The following is a 24,850-nucleotide window of genomic DNA, read 5'->3' on the forward strand; positions in this document are numbered from 1 at the left end:
CTTCTAGCCCCAAGCTATTCATTGTTCAACTGGAGAGACACATTAAAGTGAAAAACAATGCAGTAAGTTTCTCAGTGGAGAATCACGCCTTCAGAACTGTGCTCTCAACATGTCCTGAAGGCGTGGTCATGTCCATGGCAGCATGGTGGAGGCAGGGATATGCGGACAAGCATACCTGGAATTGTCATTTTCTAGTTTTTAAAATCATATTGTTAGATGGTGTAGTACAGACATGGCACATATGATTTCAAGGAAAACAGAATTTTTTATTACTTCTTTTTTGTTTTTAGAGAGGGTTTTTCTGTGTAGCTTTGTAGTCTGTCCTGGAACTTGCTCTGTAGACCAGGCTGGCCTCGAACTCTGAGAGATTTGCTGCCTCTGCCTCCCGAATGCTGGGATTAAAGTTGTGCACAATCACTGCTCTGCATTACTTCTCCATAAAACCCTAATTATTGAGTTAAGTGTTGTTGACCCAGCTAATCCAGGGTTCATGTTTTGTTTTGTTTTGTTACCTGTTAGCTCTGGTTGACTGGCAGACAGTGATAAATCTAAGAAGATAAAGAAAAGTTAAAAACCACACTACATGTTCATGCTGCTCATAAGCTGGTTGAGACCATTTGACTTCAGCTGCCCTAGCACTTTTGTCCAGTTTAACGAAACCCATCACTGCCACTGATAGCACCCATCAGGTGCTTTCATGCATGGAATTAACACCATCAAACTGTTGTGTGTTTTGGAGGTTGAACCTAGGGCCTTTCACATAATAGGGAAGTGCTCTTCTTAGTCTCCGTCCAGCACCACTGGATGGCAGTTTTAGAAACCTCACTCCTCTAGCAACTTTGCAGCAGGATACTTAGGAGAAAGGGTTGAGCAAATAGTCCTGAAGCAAGGTGAGAGCTTCACTGCACAGGCCTGTGAGATGCTGCTGGCTGGCTTGGCTCAAGCACCTTTGCCGCTAGGCCATCTGTTGGGCTTCTATCGCCTCTTTATATGGATCGGAATGATGCAGATGGTCCTGGCTTTTACAGGTTTGCACACATACACTCAAGGACCTGCCAGAGTGTCACATAACTGAAGCTCCACAATGCAGACATTTGGAAATACATTGCAATAGGGGCAGTACTGGTATCAGTACTTTACTTCCCCTCTGTAACAATCTTTGTCTGTGAGTCCCCTCACAGAAGCCATTTGGAAAGATACTCTACCTCATACAACACAACTTTACTGTTTTGGCTCTGTTTATGCATTTGTCTTGTTTTACTGAGCTAGGGGCCTCCATGATATGTGTCTTCAATGTGCTGGGCTCTGTGATTGGCTCCCAGCAATTACAGGGGGGAAATTAACCTTAATTTTTCAACTTAAAGACCCCTCACATCATCATAACAGATACACTGTGCTCAGTAAACAGTCTGTTCCACATCATAGCAAGGACATAGCTGAGGAAAGAAAATAGAGACCTGCCTGGCATACTGATGACTTCTTAATCCACCTTTAAGACAAAGCAAGCAAAGCCTCCAAATTCTGTTTTCCTCACCTTTGTAGCTTATCCCTTCTGTATTCAGGAGAATGCCTCTGTGTGCATGGTAGACAGGATCATGTTCCAATAGTTCATTCAGACGTCATGGTGCAGGTTGAGATAACATCAAAGTAAGTAGTTTCGTCAAAACCACTCAAGATTGCCATTTTTAGTAATTTTTAAAAAGGATAATACATGATGAATTTATATGTGCAGATGGTAATTTTAGTATTTAGGTCCGTAGTGAGAAAAGTCAAGTTTTTCGATACATGGTTTCTCTGTGTAGCTTTGGAACCTATCCTGGCACTCACTCTGTAGACCAGGCTGGCCTAGAACTCACAGAGATCCACCTGCCTCTACCTCCCAAGTGCTGGGATTAAAGGTGTGCGCCACCAACACCTGGGCCAAGAATATTTATATTCTTTTGAACATGAAATTATTGGTGAAATGTTTATTAATATGATCATAGAGCTGAAGAGATCAGTGGTTAGAAGCACTTAGTGCTCTTCTAAAGGACCTGAGTTTAATTCCCAGTACCCACATTAGGCAGTTCATAAATGACTGTAACTCCAGCACATGCTCGTGCGCGCGCGCACACACACACACACACACACACACACACACCTCCCTAAATAAAAATGAATAAATTTATAAAATAAAATTTCTGTTGATGGTATGGATTTATTGTTTATATTATGTTTTTCTTTAAAAATTAAACTGGGTGGTGGTGGCACACACCTTTAATCCAGAATTTGGGAGTCGGAGGCAGGTGGATCTCTGTGTGGTCGAGGCTATCCTGGTCTACAGAGTGAGTTCCAGAACAGCCAGGACTACACAGAGAAACCCTGTTTTGAAAAAAAATAAATAAACTCATTTCATTGCAGTTTATTTCTTTGCCAACACTGAAACTAACCATTACAGTAGACAGAAGACCAATCAGCTTTGAGTACCACTCGAAAGGACACAGTAACTCTTTCTTTAGTCTGATCTGGACCTTCCAAAATGTAAATTTAAATCAGGGCCTAACCCCATTAGACCTGTGAAAGCTTACTTAAAGGACAAATAGTATATAAAAAATCTACTCATCCACAGCAGGACTGTTTGGTTGCTTTTGGGTAGTAGGTGTCAGACTTCGAACCGCTTTCTAGAAAATCCAGGCATGTGAGACCATGTGAGCCCATACAACAATGAAAACACCATAAAGATTATAAAGTATTTAAGCCAAGTGAAATTGAAACCAGGGCATGTCATTATGTTAGAATTTTGTATCTCTTTTAAGCAAATGGTTTAGTTGTTAGCACATGCTACTGCTCGATACTGCTCATGGAACTTATGTCAAAGAGGGAAAAATGTAACCTCAACAGTTTGCATAGTTTATAGTTGTATTAATGTGTCATTTCTAAAATTTCACTATCAGATAGATGGCAGATAAATGCTGGGCTTGCTTGTGCTTCCGTTTGTTTGGTTTTGATTTTTGGGATTTTTGTTTTGTTTCTCTCTGTAGCCCTTCTTGGAACTCACTCTGTAGACCAGGCTTTCCTCAAACTCACAGAGATCTGCCTGCCTCTGCCTCCCAAATCCTGGAATTAAAGGCGTGCGCCACCACCTCCAGGCTTTTTAGCTGGAGCTTTGCATGGGGTGGGAGGAAGAAGACTATCTCTGGAAGCTTGGTGCAAGCTAAGTGTTCATTTTGGTAGGATAGTTTCATATCTTTTTAAAGCAGTGTGTGTGTTCACATTCATGTATGCTCCTGGATAGGTCAGAAGAAGTTGTTGGATGCCCTGTCATTGATGTTGCAGGTGTGCGAGTCACCAGATGCGGGTCACCATCAAGCCATTTCTCCAGTACCCAAATGAGAAGCAAATTGAGAAGACCCTTTGTGCAAGTTGAATGTGTTTTGCTGTGATAAATATGATCATAGTCAACTTAGAGAATGAACAGTTTTACAGCATCTCAAAGATTGTAGCCCACCATTGAGAGACACCAACGCAGGAAGCACTGCTTACTGACTTTTTCAGCTGTATTTTTTTATATACTGCCCATGTCCCCTGCATCAATTAGTAGTCAAGAAAATATCCTGTCTGCAGGCCAGTCTGAAGGAGGCAATTTCCTCCATTGTGGTTCCCACTTCTAGCTTTGTCAGTGTGATGACCAAGTCTAACCTTTGTCAGCTTGATGAATCTGATACACACAGATACATATATCCCTATCAAATCATAACCTTTCCTTTCTTTTTGATCCCCAAGAGCTCACATTGAATCAAAATATATAGTGTGGTTCAATTTTAAAAGTGGTCCCATAGTCTTTAAGAATTTCAATGCTTTAAAAGGAGTTCTACTTGCAATATCCATAGTCTCTTAATGAGCTCTTGTAAAATTAAAAAAAATAAGTTACATAGTTTCTTATCTAAAAAGCAAAGAATAGGAGCACAGTTATAATCAAATCAAAGCAAAACCAAAATCCAACAGTGTAAAAGGCACCATGTCCAATACCTGGGACTCCCCTCACGGTCTTCCAGACTCCACAGGGCTTGGGAAGCTCCTATTTAATTACACTGCCTTCTGCAAAACACCCACCCCCCCCACACACTCACACTCACACTCACCAGTTGTCTTGTATGCCAAGGTCAGATTTTCTCCATGCCTTCCACTCTCCTTAGTGTGGATATCCCAGCATCTTGACAGTGCCAATATCCTGGGATTTCCATTGCAGCCATGGTTACAACTTCTCTAATGGTCTTACACAGCCTTTCGCATACATATTTATGTGTATGAGGACGAGATGGCTAATTTTGATTGCTAATATATGTTTCCTGGGACCCGGGTTCCTCTATTGAGAAATTGCCTCCATGTGCCTGTCTCATGATTTGTTTTTTTCCCCAGTGATGGTAGAGAATGGAACTCAAATCTTCATGCTTACACCACAGGCAGTGGATCCAACCAGGCCTCCCATCCTCTCTGCCCCTGATGTGCCTATTTCCAAATGTGTTTTCCTTTACAACTAGTATCGTGTTTCATTTTATTTTACATATATTTCACTGATCTGTTTCTATATCACTTACACATTTTCAAAACAAAAGAGGTAGTTACCAGATAAGTGGCAGTTTAGACTTGGGACAGGGGTAGAAGGTACAGGATAAAGACTGTACATGTAGAGGGACTGAAATCAAAAGTCAGAAATCAGAAGCCACAACTCATTACAATGAACACCAGTGAGTAAAGATGAATGGACAAAAGGGTAAGCTGTGTGTTTCAATAAGCCACACTTAAGCTGCCACAACAGATTCCTTTCTCTATATCCAGTTTTTGTTTCTTTAGTTTTTTTTTCTTTTAAAATTTATTTTGTTTTGGGAGGTAGGTTGCAAGGATAGAGGGCGGATTTCCAGAAGATGGGGACATAAGTGGGATCAGAATGTATGATGTGAAATCTACAAAGAATCAATACAAGTTAAAAAAAAAAGTCAGGGATATGAAGTTTCACAGTTTTTCAGTGCAGTTCTAACTTAGGTGTTTGGGTGAATTATAATTCTACTGTTTTTGAAGTTCAGTATAGCTATCTCTTGTGAGCATTGGTACTCCAGACACAGAATGGTTGGCCCTGCCTTCATGCTTGTTTGTACACGCACACACCCCACTCACATCACTCTTGCCTGTTTTTAACATTATCAGTGCCAGGGAAAAACAGCTAAATATTCAGTAATTTTCTTCTGACCTGCTGTCTCTCAATGTCATGTTCTATTAGTCTGACATCCTGGATTGCATTGCTGTTGTGGTATGTACCAAGGATGGTAGAGGCACTCAACAATGTTTCCTTGCATTGTCCATTATAAATATTTGCCCAGTACTGGGGAGAGGTGGAAAAGGAAGAGTGAAATGTTTTTCTCTTGTAGAGGAAACTTGTAATGTAGGACTTATTTAAAGAGTATTTATAGTCCATTGTTGGCCATAGGGTGTGTCATGCTGCCCTCTCCAGATTGACTCTTAGTAGTGAATTACATTAGAATATTTTCCCTTATTTAAACCTTTTCAGTTGTCATATGCCTTTCCATAGAGAGATTATTTTCATGAAATGCTATTTTCCTGTAAGAAAGTTTGAGAGCTATAGGGCCTCGTTTGAACCAATGTGTTCTACAGCTTGGGTGAACCTTATGGAATTGTTGATTTCCATTCTAAAAATGATATGAAATAGTTGATTGTAAATTATATAAATTTGAAAGTTTGGATTATATCAACCCCTAAACATAGAATACATGCTTTCATTCATTTCCAGGTCTTTACCTAGATCATCAGAATAATTTTGTCCATGCAAATCACATTACTTTTTTTTGGAACTGAAATAACACAAAGGGAAAACTGCATACAAAAGTCGTCTTCTAAGCTATTAGCATCTGTTACTGTCTCAGAATTCCATGTGTGTTCTTACAGGAGATCACTGTCCTATCAGAGTGTTTTAGGACCTGCTATTTTTCCAAATATAGTTCAGAGTAGACTTTTTTCATTGATAACATTAGTACTTATTACAGTGAATTGGCAGATTTAACTGGTACAGGACATTGATTGTGATAAAGGAAAATATTGGTCAGAGGTCTGTAGGCCATTAAGGTCATTTACTCTATTCCAGTTACATTTATGGTTTTTAAATAGATCCTGCTGCCATGGATTGCGCTTTATCATAGGCAGGTAGGAGGATAGAAATAGAGGGTACCAGCAATATCTGTTCACCATTTTCTCCAAAACGTGGGGCTGGAATCTAATGGCAGGGCTTGGCTTACCTGCAGTAATGTAATGGGTTGATATTGGCAGGAGCTCCTGGTTTGATGTGCCATTGCTTCCATCAGTGAGGTTAATTGCTAATAAATGACTAAATGGGAATTTAGGGGGAATGCTACAGCCGTCTGCTCTGTCAGTGGTGGCCGGAGCTCTGGCGCCATTTCAGGATCACTATTTGTATGTGTCTGTCAGGGTTAGAATACAGCCGTTTCTCTCAGTTTCAGCCTTCTCTATAGAATTTCTGTCAATTGTTTGACTCCATTAAGTGTACGGAGGAAATAAAAGCCTGAACAGCCAATCCACCAGGGGCTGTGGATAGACCCTTTCTTTGTCCGTCCTCTGAGCACTGCATTAGGTCTCATTATCCATTTATAATAGGTGACCTCTGCCCTCTGGGTCATAGAAAAATATTCAGTGTGCTTTTCTGTCACATAGGGCACCTCTCAGCAGTCATAAAACAATGGGATGTCTGATGGTTGGGAGGACTAGTTTACACTGCAGGTTTTTAAATAAATACACGGCCTTGAACCAAGTCAATCTGTCCTGTTTTCCCCCAGCTCTTCCTTGATTCTGAAATGGGCCGGTGAGAGCCTAGTACGTGAACTTAGTATTCTGTGTCTGTTCTTTCTCATTATAATTCAAAAAATTTTGTGTTCTGCAAGTGGTGTGTTTCCAACTCTGATTTTCCATTTAGCAGTAGAGAAATACACACTGTCTTCGATACAGTGAAGGGGTGGAGCCATCATCCATCGTAGATCAGTATTGCTCTTGAGATTATTGGTGAGTGTTCAAATCTAGAGTTTTGCCCCAGCTGCTAGTGACCCACTTTCCTACTGAGGAATTTGGAAAACCCCAGGTTTCTTTTGTGCTATGAATTTGAAGCGGCTGCCAGGAAGCACTTCATAGCTAATGGTTTTGTTTCCAGTTGACAGTTCATAGACAGACATGGGTCAAGAAGGAGAGAGAAGAGTGCTTATGGCTTCAGCATGACCATGAGTCTAGGCCTAGGTTTTTCTCCTCAAACCAGCCACGAAAAACCTAATAGTTCTAGTGTTCTAGCCATGACAAGAATTAATATATTAACTGGATTATAGCACTGTTTGACAAACTGCTTACTAATACATCAAAATTGATTGGGCATTCTGTTTGTGAATGACAAATGGCTGCATTAAGATGGGGAGGGAAATCCATTAATTATAGCTGCTCTCAACTATGGGAAATATGATCATATCAATATGGATCTTGCTGCAGCAGAGATCTCCCCTCCCAGCAGCGTGTCTTCTGTGTGCATCTACACCTCTTTTGCCATTAACGGAGCAGCTTCTCTTAACTGCTCTCCTGTAAATGACTTAATATTTTTCTGCTGTGTAAAAACTATTCTGACACAGGATTTTTTTTTCTGATACTCCAGAAAATACCAAGAGAGCCATGTATCTTAACTCTTGGGCTGCATTTTCAATTGCACTTACTCTAAATTTGTGTCTGTTCTTGCCTGACTTTGCACAGAAGGTAGGGCCTTTAGGTTGGGAATGGGAAGTTTGGAAAGAGGTGGTTCTGTTTTCCTTCTATGGTTTCTTGAGTTAGGAGTTCCTGTGTCTCAGCTTTACAATTAAGCAATGAAAACCCCTTCCCAGCTGTAAGAACTGGGATGATTTCTGCCCAAGATTCTTGCAACTTGTCCTTAAACAAAAATTTAGAAGCTAGGAGGCGGGAGCGATGGCTCAGCAGTTAAGAGCGTTCATGGTCCCTTATAGGACCAGTGTTTGGTTCCCAGCATCAACATGGCAGCTACAACCATCTGTAGGCACTCACATGGTGCGCATGTGTGCATACAGGTAGAACAACCATATACAAGAAATTAAACAAAGCTTTAAGTGAGTCAGGACCTTACCAAGGAAAAGGATGTAGTACCACAGGCACTTGAGGGGATTCCAATCAGCCTCCATAGCAGACAGAACCCAGGAGATGTTGATATTCAACTAGTGATGTCTTCTTATAGAACAGTGAACTCAAAGGTAACTGTTATTCTTTACAAAAACTATGTGCTCTATCTGCCTTTTAAACAAATATAGTCATACTTTATCCATAAGAATGTTAGTGTCAGAGGGATTGCCAGTGTTTGTAAGCCAGAAGTAGAGCTCTTATTTAGCAAAAGGGAAGCCCTGGGTTCCATTGACTAGTAATGCCAAAATAATGATGATGATCATAATAATAGTAATAACTAAAAACTTTGCTATATTCTTGCCTCCTTTTAAAAATGGAAATTAATGATTGTTAGATTAAGTGGTGTAGTGGTAGCTATTGTTAAAAGCCCTCGTGTTTCCTTTTGAAGTCCTTGGCTCTGACAGAGAGCACCGTAGTAATACAGCAACATCACAAAGAATGCATCTGTGTCAGGTCTCATCCTTTCTGATCTAAGGATGCTACTTAGCAAGTGTGCATTTTCCCAAGTATTAAGCAAAACCCTTTTTATTTATCAATTCTTATCTGAAGTGCAAATTCAGTGTTCCTCTTCTGTCCTTATGCTTTGATCATCTTCATTATCCTAGTAACTTGTAAGTAGTTTTGCTGTCCATTCATGCTGAAAAGCTAATTTCTAGAATTTGCCCTTAAGACTCAGAAGCTTTATCCTAAAATGTGTAGAGTCTTAACATTAAACTTCTGCAGTGTCAGAAGAACATTTGATTTTATGAGATTATTTTTGCAATCACTATTTCATTGAATGAGGGAGATTGAAATTGCTTTCAGTTTTTACTCTATATTTGAAGTTTACATTAAAAATCATATTTTACAAATATCTTAATATTTAGAAAAAAATTAAAGTGCCATGAAGGTAAAAAGGAACGTGGGAGAGACAGAAAACATGAAGGTAAGGACAGGAAAGGAGTCATAGAAGAGGAAGGAAAAAGAAGGTTGTCAGAGGATAGAAACAAACTCCAGGCAGCCAGTGTAGGAGTCAGAGCTTGTGGGGGTTTCACATAGCGGCATGGAAAGCACACAAAGTATTCTGATTTATTTGAACTGTGGCTCCCTGAATAATCTTGGCTAGTCCATATATCTCATTCTGTAGCCAAGAAAAGTGTCAGTGATGATCGGTCTTCACATGAGAAGTGATTGGTCAGGTTCTTTCCAAATGTCTGAAACTCATGAAAAGTTTTAGGAATGGAGGTATACCTCAGTTTCTGACATGTGCGAAGCCCTGGGTTTGATCCCCATCATTCCATATAACTAAAGATAGGGAAAACAATTATGGAAATGGTCAAGCAAGTCAGGCATTGATGGCACAGGCCTTTAATTCCAGCCTTGAGAGGCAGAGGCAGATGGATGTCTGTGAGTTCGAGACCAGCCTGGTCTGCAGAGCGAGTTCCAGGACAGGCTCCAAAACAATACAAAGAAACCTTGTTTTGAAAAAAAAACAAAAACAAACAAATGGTCAAGCATACACAAAATACAGTAAATAGTTTTGTGGATCTACCTGTTACCTGCCCTTTTTTCTATTTCCCTGGGAAAGTTGTCTGCCCTTGTTTCTGTTTCAGGGAAAGTTTTGTGTGTACAGGTACACACAGTGGAAGGGGGAAGTCTTTCTCTGTGCCTTTTCGGGGAATACTTTACTATGTATCTGTTGATAAATTCTAGAACTGCAGATGAGGTGGATGCATAGGTTTGGAGAGCCCCAGGTGGCTGTCATTGTTTGACAGTAGAGGATTAAGCCTTGAAAAATGTTCTTTTTCTGGGAGAGAGCCCTTAGGTGGTTGTTAGTCAGCCTGATCCTCGTGATTCAGTGTTTTTAACTGATTTGTTGGGGCTTATAGGAACACATAGTGTAGCCTTAATGGTTATTTAGGATTCTGAAATACGTTCCTATGTACGGGCTGAAAACATTGGTGTCTTCCAGGTCTAAAAGCGTTTCACTCTTCATGCCAAGACAACTTTGCCTCTTTGCTTAGACAAGAGAAAATGTCTACTACTTAGTTCTTCCTGCTGTATAATGATCTGGACTTTCCTAGAATAGTATTAGGTAATGAACAAGTAAAGCATGGAAGAAGCTACATTAATTCTGTACAAAATGATTCTTACTTTTATAAATGCTTCCCACCTTTTTATTTTTCAATTTGTTGTCCCTCTGTTCTGTTTGTATTTGTTTGTTTTTGTGGGTGTGTTTTGTAGTGCTGGTGATCACTCCCAGGCCACTGAGTTTCCAGTCAAGTGCCCTGTTACCCCAGAGTTTGTTTTTTTGTAACAAAATTTGATGTCTGATTATTAAAGAGCCTAATGGGTGGTTCTTTAACTTCACATAAATTCAAAGTATACCCTTTCTTATCTTACTCTCCTATAAAGTATCATGCCTTTGTATTGAGTGTAGAATGAAGAGTTGATTATTGCTAAAAAGAAGTACATCTAAATGGAAGTGTGTGAGTGAAACTAGTTGTTTGTGAGGCTGTTGCTACTGTTAAGAATTTTACTCATGGCCAGTCTATGTCTTTCTCTTCCAACCCCTTCCTCTTTTTGCTTCTCCCTGCCTCTTTATCCCCTGTACTGGGGATTAAATGCAGGTCTTTACTGCTGTGCTATGTCCTTAGGCCCCTTTTCACCACTACTCCTCTCTACATTCCCCAACCATGCCCCATCCACACCCCATGGAGGTGCTATGTCTGTTCCCACTTATGGATGGTGTGTTCCTGGAGTCACTTCTCTCTCTCCACCATAAATCTCAGGGATGGAACTCAGATCATCAGGCTTGGCAGTAAACTTCTTTACCCATTGAACCTTCTCACTGGCCCCTCTGTTTTCACTTTTTATGAAGTTGAGTCTCCAATGATTAAGAGCACCGGCTGTTCTTCCAGAGGTCCTGAGTTCAATTCCCAGCAACCACAGGTTGGCTCATAACCATCTATGATGGGATCTGATGCCCTTTCCTGGCATAAAGGTGTATATGCAGATATAGCACCATATACATAAATACAAAAATCTAATAAAATAGAAAATGAAATTGAGTCTCATTGTGCTACCCAGGCAGCTCACTCTGTAGACCATGATAACTTTGAACTTGGAATCCTCCCTACCCCTCAGCCCCCCATGTAGCTGAGACTATGGGTCAGTGGCTCCAGATCCAAGTGCAGTTCGTGATTTTTCATAAAATTTAGACCTGGGTGCTTCTACCTCCGACAGGTAACCATTCCTCTCAACTGAAACGCTTCACTATCATATGTTTGAACAGTGTGATGATACATTGTTTATAATCTAATAAAGCTTCCCTGGAGATCAGAATGCAAAGCTAGCCAGACTCACAAGCTGGGCTGTGGTTGCACATATCTTAAATCCCAGAACTTAGGAGACAGAGGTACATGGATCTCTGTGAGTTCAAGGCCACCCAGGGATACATGAAAGTGAATCAGTCTAAAAGAAAAACAGAGCCTATGCCTTTAATCCCAGCACTAGAGAGGTATAATAAGATAGGAGCAGGGCATTCAGTATTCAGCATTTGGGGCTCAGTCTCCAGTCACACTGAGGATTTGTAGAGCCAGGATAGCCCTTTTGGTCTGAGGTAGAGGTAAGAGCTAGTGGTTGGCTGCATTGCTTTTCTGATCTTCAGTTTGAACCCCAATATCTGTCTCTGGGTTTTTATTATTCCTGCAACAGTGAATAAAGCTGGTTTTGTATTTGATATTTTGTACATATAGAAATATTAATAGTAGATACATATGTAGACAGTTACATAAATAGAAGAAGTAGCGTCTTGTCTTAGAAAAACCTGCTACGTCTAATAAGATGGGTGAGACACATGCCGGAAGTCACAGTTAGTCACTACACCATGTCAGTCATCCCTCACTGTGCGTTTGATTGCTTTTCCGTTCCTGTCCTTGGCTGGACTCGCTCTTCTGACCCTATCTGTTGTAATTGTATTATTCCACAGCTTTGTATATACCTAGTTACATTTAGATACGTGGTCTGCACCACTTCAAATGTATCAAGGTATGTTTAATGGAAATGACCTCATTGTCCCCTAACTATCTTCACTACCCCCCCAGGAGGTAAGTGCTGTGTCACTGATTTTATGCTGCTCCCAGACGAGCATGAGGATGCAGTCTTGTGTAGCTGTTTAGACTCCATAACTATAGTGTTACTCCTCAAGCTTTAAGAAAGATTGTGCAATTACGTTGGTCAGGGTGGACTTATTTCCTTATCTGGCTGTTGTTGAGTTAATGGTATGAGTTGCAGACACACATATTAAGTTGGCATTGTGGGCATCCTTCCAGTGGTGACTTTAGTTTGCAGATGTCTTGAAGACATTGCCATGCTCTTGTTTATTCAGTTCCAAGTTGAACATTGGGATGGTTTGGAAATTTTGCTCAGCAGAGTTTCTGATCTGGCCAAGAATACCAGTCCATTAGGCTCTATTGTTTTCTTCATTTTATGAGATCTTTACGGTCATGCTGAGTAGTAAAACGAAATTGTGAGCCCTGCCAGGCTGCCTCCAGATATCTCTTGTCCAGACACACAATGTAAAATGACCTCTAGGGCAACAAGAATAACAAATGGAAGGTCCTTTAGTCATGCAGTGGAAGGAGACTTTGGGAACCTGGAAAAGGAAACCGTAGAGAGAGAGGGGGATAAGATGTACCCGGAGTTGAAGGCTATTCAGGGAAATGTATTCTCTTATAGACAATAAGGATATGTCATTTTTCTAATTATATATTGCTGGTGACTTCTTCTGGGAATGTGGAAGAAAAGGAAAGTGAAACCAGAGATGTGCAATGCCTGAATGCTAGAAAACTTAAATAATTAATTAGTGAACATCTATGGTACCCCAGGGCCAGGGTGCAGGGAAGATCATTGATCCATTTAATATAAGCGTGGGAGAAGCTTGTTCCTGTATGTACTGTTACACTTTGGGCTGTTGTGAAGCATGCTTGCTAGGTCCACGGTGAAAGAGCGCGTCTGTAAAATTCAGTGTGCTCCCTGGTGCCCCACCGTAACAGAGTGAGTGAGCGGGTTCCAATATTAACCATCCTTTCGTATATTTTTGTTGTGTGATTTTTAGCTGGTGACTTTCTCCTTTTTCCCCCTAGTCATTGAAAAGTAACAAATTTCTGTCCCCTGATTGGTATAAAATGATAATTTGTTTAAATGTATGACCGTCTGGTTACTACTGTTGACACAGATTGGTTGGCTGTTGTTTCTCTCCTGAGGGTGGTTGGCTCATTGGGAACGCTTTTGTTCATTTTTGCTGTTTGGTTGTTTGTTCCGGAGACTTGGCTTTCAAAGGCAGGTTTTCATTTCTACAGTAAGAAACAAGAAATGGCATTTACCCTCCAGCTCCCCCTGGGGTCCCAAATACTTTCTCATCAGAAGCAGAGTTGGGTTTGGTGCGTTGTCTGTATGCTTGCTACAGAAATGCTGCTTTTAACAAGAACCAAATATGTGTGAGAGTTTGTCCTTGAATGGGAGTTTATCACCGCTGGCCTTCGGGTGAACCTGGCTGGAGCTGTTTCTTTCAGGGTAGCATGATGTCATTGAATTCAAAAAGTTCTCTGTAGCTAGAAAAAGACACATTGTTCCCTGAAATAACCTAAAGGACTAAAAACTGTTGGCACATAATTGGCATCCCAGGTCCTCACTAAAGGCTTCAGTGTGACTGCTTTTCATCATGTTCTGTGGGGTGGGGACTTTGAGGGGTACTGCAAACACTCTGATCCTGAACCTCAAGAGTATTGGGTGTTCCTCACAAAGTTCAGCCACCAGCCTGACCTTCCCATGATCCTCCAAAGAGAGCATCATAGATACATAGTGTGGATTTCGAATTTCTCATTGTGTTCTTAAGTGGATTTAAATTTCGTTTAGTTTTTCTACATAGCTTTGAAGTAGATAGGACTTTTCACCTGGAAATTGGGGTCATATGTAGGTGATAGCCCCTCCCGGATCTCAGTCTCATTGCACTTAGTTGTAGGACATTGAAAGGGCTTTTAATACCTGTGAACATTCAGAGGCCAACCATCTGTCACTACTGTTGTTGACCAGCTATGTGTTCTAAGCTTCTGGAGCCACAAAAAGAAAAAAAAGCCCAAAACTAACTAACAAAAAACAAAGCTAGAAAGAGCAGAGTTGAACATCCTTTCACTCGTGTCACAAACTAGAGCTGCTCATTGCTTTTATGTCGTTGTTACTTCGCTCGTTGCTTTGTGTCCATGGTAAGCAAGGAGCTCGTGATTCATGTATTCTTGGTCTTTTAACTTGTCTACTCATTGCAAATCTTTTATGTAATTGGAGTACTACTAGATACAACCACACTTTTTTTTTCATTTTGAAGCAATGCCTATATCCCTTTAATTTCTTTTAAGATGTCCGACTTTTTTCTGAATACTTGCAAAACACAGCCAGCCCACTAAGAGGACCAAGTCTCCTCCTGCTCTCATACAGAGAACACTCAAGGTAATGCAGAGTAGTTTGTTGATAAAGGACTTAAGTTATTGAGATTTAAATGTTGCTTAGGGCATTTTAGAAACCATTTGATTCTATGAAATTGAAGGGCTGCAGGTTGTGGCAGGGAGTTTACATTCCCCCTGAAGTAGCAATGACTTGCTTTTAGAACCTGGGACTATATGACACGTGCTAACATGGGAAGGAAGGATTTAGTGGAATTTAGAGGTGGATGTTTAAATGTCAGGTAGGGCTGTTGTTTAGTAAGGAGGACTTAGTAGAGTTAACAGCCCAGAAGGTAGTGTTTTCCATTTTCTTTAGATAATCAAAAAAAATTTCTGTGCACACAGCTACAGAAGACACCTCAGAAGCCAAAAACCAAAGTTCTTGAAGAATTCAGAACATATTCTTTGACTCTTGAGAACTTTTTATGTGGGTGTTAGACTTAGATACGTGGCTATCAAACCATTTCATTTTATGTGGTTGTTGGACTTAGAGATGTGGTTATCCATCCATTTCATTTTTCTCTTCATGATTTTAGTTGCTTTGCTTTTCAATGTGGAAGCAGTTTGGACTGAGATTGAAAGGAGTATTTTGCAGAGATCAGCACTTGACAAGTGTGTTTTGTTTTATTAGTCCTGTGACACATGTGTGTTTTGTTTTATTAGTCCTGTGACACATGAAGTATAAAATTGTACATAGAAGCATGTGTGTGCCCACACACACACACACACACACACACACACACACACACACACCACTCTCTGACAGCAAAATACACTAGGTGGGGTTTTTAGTTGTTGTTAATTTTAAGCTGTTGTTTACTCACTCTATGCATGGCTGCTTCCCTGAGAACACAGACTGTAAACATTCTGGTTCGCAGTTTCCATGTAACGATCTGCTCATCCTGTCCCTGCCTGTTCTGTTTATGGAATGTCTGCTTGTGGAGACAGTATTTTTAAATTGCTAGTCCAAAGTAAAATGGCAGTGCTTCTTTGCATCTAGCTTGATAAGGTACACTGTAAATTCCTGTAGTAAAGGTTGGGGTAAAGATAGTGAGCTTTATATCTTGACACAAAAAACCCAACTAGCCAAGTCTGGAGAGATGCCTTAGTGGTAACAGCACTCGCTGCTGTTCTAGAGGTTCCAACAATTCAAGGTGGCTCACAACTGTAACTCTAATTCCAGGGGATCTGACTCTTCTGACTTCCATGGGTATCAGGCATACAGGCGTTGCAAATACATACATACATGTAAAAATACTCATATTCATAAAATAGATAAATCTCAAAAAAAAAAAGGCTGATGTAAAGAATGCTAACCATTTTTCTTCAGATAGCTGGTATGTATCTTGTTTCTTTCAACTTGGGTTTGCACAATTTTATTTAGTTAGAATCAAGAATAGTCTCATTTAGAGGCTATAGAGATGGCTTGGTGGTTAAGAATACTTATTGCTTTTGCAAAGGATCTGGGTTTGGTTCCCAGAACCTATATGGCATCTCATATTGCCTGTAGCACTAATTCTAAGGGATCTGTAACCTTCTTCTCACCTATGCAGGCAAGGGGTTCATATACATATACTCAGGGACACAACTACATATAAAAATTAATTAAAATTAAAATATGTATTAAACTTTTTCTATTAAAATTAAAACAGTTCTTCTCAGGGAGTTAGTGGTACATGCCTTTAACCCTAGCACTTGGGAGACAGAGACAGGTGGATCTCTGATTGAGGCCAGCCTTTTATATAGAGTAAGTTCCAGGACACTGAGGGATACACAGAGAAGCCCTGTCTCAAGAAACCAAATACAATAAAAAATTACATAGTTTATTAACTTAGATTTTATGCCTATATTATTAGAAATGTAAAAAAATCAATGATATCCTTTCTAATGTTACATCTATGTTTTATATAAAATATTCTGAAATTATGTATTTGGGGACTTTTTTTTCTCATTGGGACTAAGTATTTGACTTAGTTGCCGGTGAGATTATTGCCTATTGATGGACACAGGCTGCCTTAGCATCCATTTTCCTGCTTGTGGTCTTCTGAACGTTGCATGTATACCAAATGCTCTGCACTTCCTGAACTCTATTCAGAAGTAATGTAATTTTAGCATTTAGTTTTTAGATTCTGTCCTCATATTGTGCTTGTCACTCCGCAGGATTGGTTTCATTTTATCCTAAGGACTGCTGGGAAATGTGTAGACTCTGCTCCAATCAGATGTTCTTTTAGATCATTTTTCTTCCTACTGGATTCAAAGTGTACATTTATTCTTCCCTGTGACCTGGTGGGTCATTTCCATTCCTGAGGCAATGAGTGTAGACTACTCTACCTACTAGCATTGGAGAAAGTTTAAAGCATGAATAAATATAGGGGAGAAAAAGAGGATTTTCAATATAGAGGACATATATTTCTGCTACACTTTAATTTTTTCATCTTCTGCTACTGCCAGAGCATCTTAATTAGGAAACCAGTGAACCCTTCCTAAAATCCCCATATAGGAGTTTGCAGTTCAAAACCTGGTTTCCTTTTGTTGTCTTCTTTTTTCCTTCTGTTGGTTTAAATGAGACTTATTTATTGTCTCTATTTTATATATACAAAGAATTTATTTCTGTGTTGTATATTTGGAATATTTACTACTTCCTTTGCAAAGCAGATGAGGACAGAGCGGCTCCTCCTCCACCCGACTTCCTCATCCTCCTCCAACCCCGTGGGAAATTCCAAGCATACCCACAACAATAGTGCAGAAACCAATAAACTGCCAACTTAAGACCAGTGCTGTTCCGGCAATAGTTCACTCCATCCTTGCCCTAGGTCCATCCCTGCCACCATAATGTCCACAATTTCATGAAGTCCTAGTGTCAAACCATTCTGTTGCTGTCACTTACTCTGGAGTACAAAACTTCAGCTTATTCTGAGAAAGCTACAGCTTTAGGTCCAGGGCATGTGGTATGCCCATAATTTCTTTGGAAATCCACATTTTGTTGTTGTTGTTGTTTTTCTTATGGAAAGGTGTTTACTCTCTTGCTTAAAGCTGTGCAGTCATTTCATCACGTGCCTCTAGCTTTACTAACCAAATCATTGTACTTATTTTGCTTCATTTTACCTTGCTAATGCTTTATCCTCAAACACCTACATGACTTCATTATACTGCATTGAAATCTTTTCCATTCTCATCTGCTCCACACAGCATGTCCTATCATGTGTTAACCTTTTTGTTATGTTTTTTCATGGCATATGCTGATTTTTTTAATAGTATTTCAATGCCCAACTTGGAAAAAAAAAACATGAAATCCTCTGCCTCTGCCTTCTGTTTGCTGAGATTGGACTCAGAGTCATAGGCAAGACCACACCATCTTTTTAAGGGAAGGGAGGAGAGGCAATTGAGAGTTTCTCTCGGTTTTGCCTGTGGCAAGAACTTAACCTCAGACAAAGGTGATGAATGATTTGGGGACAGCTGCCTCTTGAGAACATCAGTTGACTTACCATCTTTACAGTGTGTACCAAAAAGTGTTGGGATAGTAATGGATAATTGTTAAGGTGCTCTTTTATTTATGATGCCATTTGGCATCTGAAGAGATGTTGTTGTGTGGCTTTGTTATCATTTGGGTTTCATGCTAAATATCAAGATGCCTGTGCTAGAGATCCATGATTTTGAAGAACCAGCAGTTAACGGTTTGGACACTATGTTTATGTCTGTTCATCATTGCTGAATTAGGTCTCATTTCTTTTCTTGAAACAATTTCAGGTAACATTTTTTGTGTGTGTGAGCATGTGTTTTTTTTTTTAATTTTACCTTAGAGTCATCTGTCTTCTCCTTTATTCTGTTTCCCTGTTTTTTTTTCCTTCTCTCCATTCCTTATCTTGGCATCATCAAATAAGATTGGCATCACCTTTACTGTTCATGGAAATAGATATCTCGTTTTTCATGGAATCTATATTACAAATATTTAAAATGCTTGTTTCCTTTTTAGTGTTCTATGCTAAGGAAATTTTGGGTATAGATGTATTTACAAACATCACTGGCAGCGGAAATGATGGGATTGTTTCCTGTTATGGCCATGGTTTTTACTGCTCACCTCCTGCTCTCACCCCTCCACCCCATGCCTTTTCTTTTGTTCTGTTTCCCAGTTAGCTTCATTGCTTGGCTTCTCTGAAGGGAGGTGGAGGCTGCGGAGTTGTGCATTCAGCCCGATTTTACTGTGAATCTAAAAGTGTTTTTTAAAAGTCTCTTAAAAGTAGGAGTGGACAGAATTTAGAACTCCACGAGTGATCGTGCCTTCAAAGAAAACACCGAGGTTGTGGAACCTCGGGACTCAGTGAGTGTTGGAAACATTTTGTTGTTCAGGCTGTGGAGTACCTGAACTGGTGGAGTGCTTGCCTAGCATGCAGGAATCACTACAGAAAGCTGGCATGGGTGCAGATGATATGACCCTAGCAAGGTGAAGCAGGGTGATCAGATATTCAAAGTTAAGGCTGGTCACGACAGTGTGTGCGCTTAACTCTAGCATCTAGAAGGCAGAGACAGGAGGGTCTCTGTGAGTTCCAGGCCACCCAAGACTAATAGTGAGATCCTGTCTCCAAAAGAGACATCCTCAGTGCCTTTGTACCTTGGAGGCAGCATAAAACCTGTTTTCAACAAACCAACAGACACCAATAAGTGAACCAAACACCTCACTGCTTTCCTAACCGAAGGTTCTCTTTGTTGGAGAATATAGACTACTTTCAACTATATCTTAGAATTAGGAAAATTACTTGAAATAGCCGAGAAAGACAGTATTTGAATAACTGAATTTTTTTCAGTGATTGAAAGTGTTTCTCAGACATCATGTATTTTTACGACCACTGCAGATAAAAGTAAGGAATGGGTTCTTTGAATCCATCACAGGTAAGCTAGCTCTCAGGGAACTTTGGGTGTTCAGTGGGATTCAATTATTCTTTCCCCAGGGATCTCATCACTAAATTCCACAGTTGCTTTGGTTGGGTTTTGATTTTTTTTTAATGGAACCTCTTACTATTGTCCATGCTGACCCTGACAAGATTCTCTCCTGTAGCCTCCTGATTAACTGGGTAGAGCATTTGTCAGCAACCTGGCCACAATTCACTGTTAATTGGAGATATTTCTAAGGACTTGTGTGATCATTAGTTCATAATTGCCCCTGTGTTTTATGTATTATATCATTTATTTGAGCTGGTTATGTTCTCATCTGTTTTTCAGTGCACAGTTTGGAGAAGTTTAAATTCTTTTTTTTTTTTTTTCTCTTTCATGTAGCGCTTCCCCCTGGAAGTCCTGGCCCCATTACTCGACATGGGTCCTATGACAGTTTAGGCTCTGACCATAGTGGACAGGAAGATGAAGAATGGCTTTCCCAGGTAAAACTCTGATATTTTGGGTTTGTTGCAATAAGGAGAATGGAAATCTGTGTTTATTCTATGCTTTTCCTTACAGGAAATGGAGATAATTGGTAACTGTTTGTGAGTCACCAGAGTTATGAGTATTTCCTTATTAAGAATGTCTTAGAAATACTGTTCATTTTATGTGTACATTTTATGTATGTGCTTCATTGATACTTATCTGTGCTCATGCAAATGTTTGCTTTGATGCAGAGCATACAAAATGTCCCAGTGCTGTCGTTAAGGAAATTCAGCATTATTTTCTGCTAGTTCCTGCTGGAACTCCTTTCTTGGCTTAATCCAGGCCACGCTGTCATTGGTGGCCTCTAGACCCTCTAAAAACAGCTTCACCCAGCCACTCCTCACTTTACTAGGTGACTCTGTCTTGAAGTGAAGCGCTTTGATTTCAAAGCGACTTGTTTCACAGTGGAGCGATTATAGTGACTTCATTACAGATACTGTTGTGTCTGCCTCCAGTCTGACATCATCTGCTAAGGTTAATGACCTGTCTCACGTTACCCATTTGGCCTCTTTTATCAGACAGGTGCCTCAGAGAAGGGGGAGCCTTTGTGGTGTTCTCAGGGAGGATAGCATGAGAAGCTGAAATGACTCTAGAATCTGGAGGAACAAACAGACCATTTCTGTGTGATGTATGTTCATTCCAATACCCAGCAATGCTCACAGATGCTCCATGAATGACGACAGTCCAACTGACATGCTCACAGATGCTCCATGAATGACGACAGTCCAACTGACATGTCCGTCCTCTCCTGGTGATATCCAGATAAAAGATACTATCATGCACAAGTCTTGTCCAGGAATGCTGGCAAAGAAACCATTGCCCTTCACTTCAGCTTTTCTTTTAGAAGAAGGGGTAATGTGTGCTGTCAGTGTGAAAGTGCGTACAATATGTTTGTCCTGCACACAACAGGAGCGTGAATACTGTAACATCTGGCTATCGCCTCAGTGAAATTGCCCAGGCATCTGTTTACCTCTCGGCTCTGTGGCCTAATTTACATTGCTGAATGCAACTCTGAGAATCAGAAATCACTGTCCTTGATCTAAGTGTTTTCTCCCTATCATTAGTGGGTATGTGAATACCCTTCCAAGACCAGGATGGCTGTGCCCTCTTGAACTCACACATGCCTTTGCACTCTGTGAACCTTGCCAGTTGTGTTTTGTAAACTTAATCACTGCAATCTGAAAAATGTAATTAAATATAAAATAATCAGGGCAAGGACTCAGGCATGTGGGAAGCCAGTGTGATAAAGCCTTTGCACAGAGGTGGGCATGGCAATGACAAAGCTGAGAAGCATAGTTGATTTTTCATGTAGATTTGCATAACTTGTTATTCAAAAGGATTTTTTGCACAGTCTTTTTCAGGTTCCCGTTTTCCATTCTCTTTTTTCTCACAGTATTGAATATAATTCTGGCAATGCCCCACCCCTTCCGTAGAGCATGATGCTTATAAAACTTTTGGATTACTGTTTTACTGTGTACAAAACCTTGTGTCGATGTTTATGACAGTCGAGAAAACATTTTGATCAGTATCAGTTACATGAGAGAAAACATAATAGCTCCTTTATTTAAAAATAGATGTAAGGGCTTGAGAGACAGCTCAGTGGTTAAGTTCACTGAGTTTGCAGCTCCCACATTGGGTGGCTCCTAGGGATCCCCTAGGTACCTGCACACATGTGACATATTCTCACACAGATACATATAAATAAAATAAATCTTTAAAATCATTTGGAACATAGATTGAGAAAATTTGCAAGCAACATAAATATACTGTTGAATTATACAAGAAAACCAGCTTCATCTGTGAAATAATTTGGGACCTTATCTTAGTTTTATAGAACCAAAAGCAACTGTATATTTTTTCAAGGACTTGAAAGATTTGCTTTTAGTTGCTTTCATTGCATGACCACATTGTGGTAAATACTGACTTCATTGAATTTACAAAGGCAAGCAGTCATCGACAGAGTGTGACGGCGTAATGTCTCACAGGAAATTCTCTGCTCCGAGCCATGACTCCTTGGGCTTCTTGCCTTGGAAGGGCAGCAGCCAGTATCGTGGGAAGGGGAAGAACTTCCCCAAGGATGATCCTTCCAAGCCTGTTCATCTTACAGCCTTTCTAGGCTACAAGGCTGGTATGACCCACATCGTCCAGGAAGTTGACAGGCCAGGATCCAAGGTGAACAATAGGAAGTTGTGGAAGCTGTAACCATTGTGGAAATACCACCCATGGTAGTTGTGGGCATCTTGGGATATGTTGAAACCCCATGAGGTCTCCGCACCTTCAAGACAGTATTTGCTGAGCACATAGTGATGGGTGTAAGAAGAGTTTCTACATGAACTGGCACAAATCTAGAGAAGAAGGTCTTCACCAAATACTGTAAGAAATGGCAGGATGACATGGGCAAGTAGGACTTCAACAGCATGAAGAAGTACTGCCAAGTCATCCACAAATTCCTTACACTCGGATGTGGCTGCTTCCTCTGCGCCAGAAGAAGGCACATTTGATGGAGATCCAGGTGAACAGAGGCACTGTGACTGAGACACTGGACTGGGTCCTGGACAGGCTGAAATAGCAGGTTCCTGTGAACCAGGTATTTGAACAGGATGAGATGATTGATGTCATCAGGGTGACAAAAGGCAAAGGCCTCAAAGGGGTAACTAGTCATGGGCACACAAAGAAACTGCCCCGCAGGCCCATCAAGGGCTAGGCAAGGTTGCTTTATTTCAACCTGGCACCCTGCCCGTGTGGCCTTCTCTGTGACTTGAGCTGGACAGAAAGGCTACCATCACCAAACGAAGGTTAACAAAAATTTTTACAAAATTGGTCAAGGCTACTTTATCATGGATGGTAAGCTGATTAAGAACAATGCATCCACTGACTTTGACCTGCCTGACAAATACATAAACCCACTGGGTGGCTTTGTCCATTATGGTGAGGTGGCCAGTGACTTTGTCATGCTCAAAGGCTTTGTGGTGGGAACCAAGAAGCAAGTGCTCACTCTCAGCAAGTCCTTGCTGGCACAGACCAAATGACAGGCTCTGGAGAAGATTGCTCTGAAATGCATTGACACCACCTCCAAGTTTGGCCATGGTCATTTCCAGACCATGGAGGAGAAGAAAGCATTCATGGGACCACTCAAGAAAGACCGCATTGCCAAGGAAAAAGGTGCTTAAGGCCAGAAGCACTTTGTACATCTGGTGAGGGAAAAAAAAAAAACCAAACAAACAAATTAAAAAAAAAGCCCAAACAACAACAACAAAAAAACAAAGGCAAGCAGTCCCTAAGGATCCTATGCTAGTTACATGGGGTGGTCAACTCAGGTTTTCAACTCTACAACTCCTTTTTCTTTCATGGGATTTTTGTGTTTTAAGATACATAATATGGTGCATATATTGTGGGTATGTATGTCGATGTATGTACATTTCTACAATTTTGTGTTAAATTTTTCTTGTGATTAAGTACATAATTTCCCTCTTTCCCTTTCCTCCTTTCAAATCCTCCCCTTTTCTTTAAAATTCACGCTCTCTTTCTCTTTAATTGTTATTTTCATTATTGTTGTTGTTGGTGGTTGTGTGTGTGTGTGTGTGTGTGTGCGTGTGTAAATATATGATTCCAACCTTCTGACCATTTGGTATTGGAGAACCGGTTTGCGTGCCCTTTCCTGGATGCCTTGTGAATACTCTCCCTTCCATATTATCTATTGGTGTCATTCTTCTTCAAGTCATGTTTAGACAGCCACATTGGTGAGACTTCATGGGTGAGCCTTCTCCAGCATTTCTAGGAGATACGATCTCACAGAAAACATACTGTCTCTCTGACTCTTAAAATCTTTCAGCCCTGTCTTCTACAATCATTTGAGAGACATAGATGCAGGAATATGTTTAGGTATATTCATTGGGACTGGGCTCCCCAACTGCATTGTGTAGGTTATAGTTTTCTGTAATGGTCTCCATCTGTTACGAAGAGACATCTCCTTGATGAGGGAAGAGAACTAATTTATCTGTGGGTATAATGATAGATATTGAGAATGTAGTTAGGTATTATGCTGGCTTAGTAGATTGAAGGCTATAGATTCTCCTCCAAGATCCATGACCACATTAGTCTTAGGTAGTTTACTAGGTTCCAGGACCAGGATGATTTTCTTCTTGTTGAGCAGGTCTTTGTTCAGTTAGAGAGCTGTTGCTTACCACTTGGGCATATGTGCCACTATTGTACCCTTAATATTTTGTGCCTTGCTGGTCATTGTTGTGGTTCATAGGTGTCATAGCTGGTTTGCTTCCCTCCTTTGGACTCTAGAATAACAAATTCTGGTGTCATGAATGCTAGTCCTCTGTAGGAGACTTTCAGGTCAGATCCAGTCAAGTCCTAAAGTTTCTTTGTCTGAAGTGCATGATACGGACTTGTGTTCCACATCTGGGACATAACCAAGGTCAATAGGAGTAATCTATAAGGGTTGTCTTTGACAGCCCTGGCCAACAATTCAAAAGAGGGTTTCTTATCCCTGGTGTTGGGATTTTTGTTACATTATGGCTATTGTGTGAAGCGGTTTGTGTTTTGAAAGATTTTATTTTAAATTACCTGCATGCGTGTGCGCTTGTGTGTGTATGTATGTGTTTCAGGGTCTGTGTGCTTGAGTATAACTTTTCTGGGTGTTCAGAAAGGATTGTCACATTCCCTAGAACTGAACTTCGAAGCCATTAGGAATTAAATTGAAGTCCCCTGTAAGAACA

The 24,850-nt window shown here is 40.5% G+C and overlaps 1 protein-coding gene and 1 pseudogene across 14 annotated transcripts in view; both read left to right on the forward strand.

Moving 5' to 3' along the window:
* Bcas3 (BCAS3 microtubule associated cell migration factor) overlaps nucleotides 1-24,850 on the forward strand; it is a 478,038-nt gene that overhangs the window by 201,805 nt on the left and 251,383 nt on the right. For all 14 annotated transcript variants that reach the window (XM_040749387.1, XM_040749386.1, XM_040749389.1 and 11 more), the window contains one exon: nucleotides 19,980-20,080. In XM_040749387.1, the coding sequence (XP_040605321.1) occupies nucleotides 19,980-20,080 (101 nt within the window). The remainder of the gene's footprint in view (nucleotides 1-19,979; nucleotides 20,081-24,850) is intronic.
* On the forward strand, nucleotides 22,029-23,454 carry LOC121141450 (annotated as a pseudogene).

This window comes from Mesocricetus auratus, unplaced genomic scaffold (genome assembly GCF_017639785.1).
Source record: "Mesocricetus auratus isolate SY011 unplaced genomic scaffold, BCM_Maur_2.0 Super-Scaffold_100007, whole genome shotgun sequence".
In the NCBI taxonomy this organism is placed as follows: domain Eukaryota; kingdom Metazoa; phylum Chordata; class Mammalia; order Rodentia; family Cricetidae; genus Mesocricetus; species Mesocricetus auratus.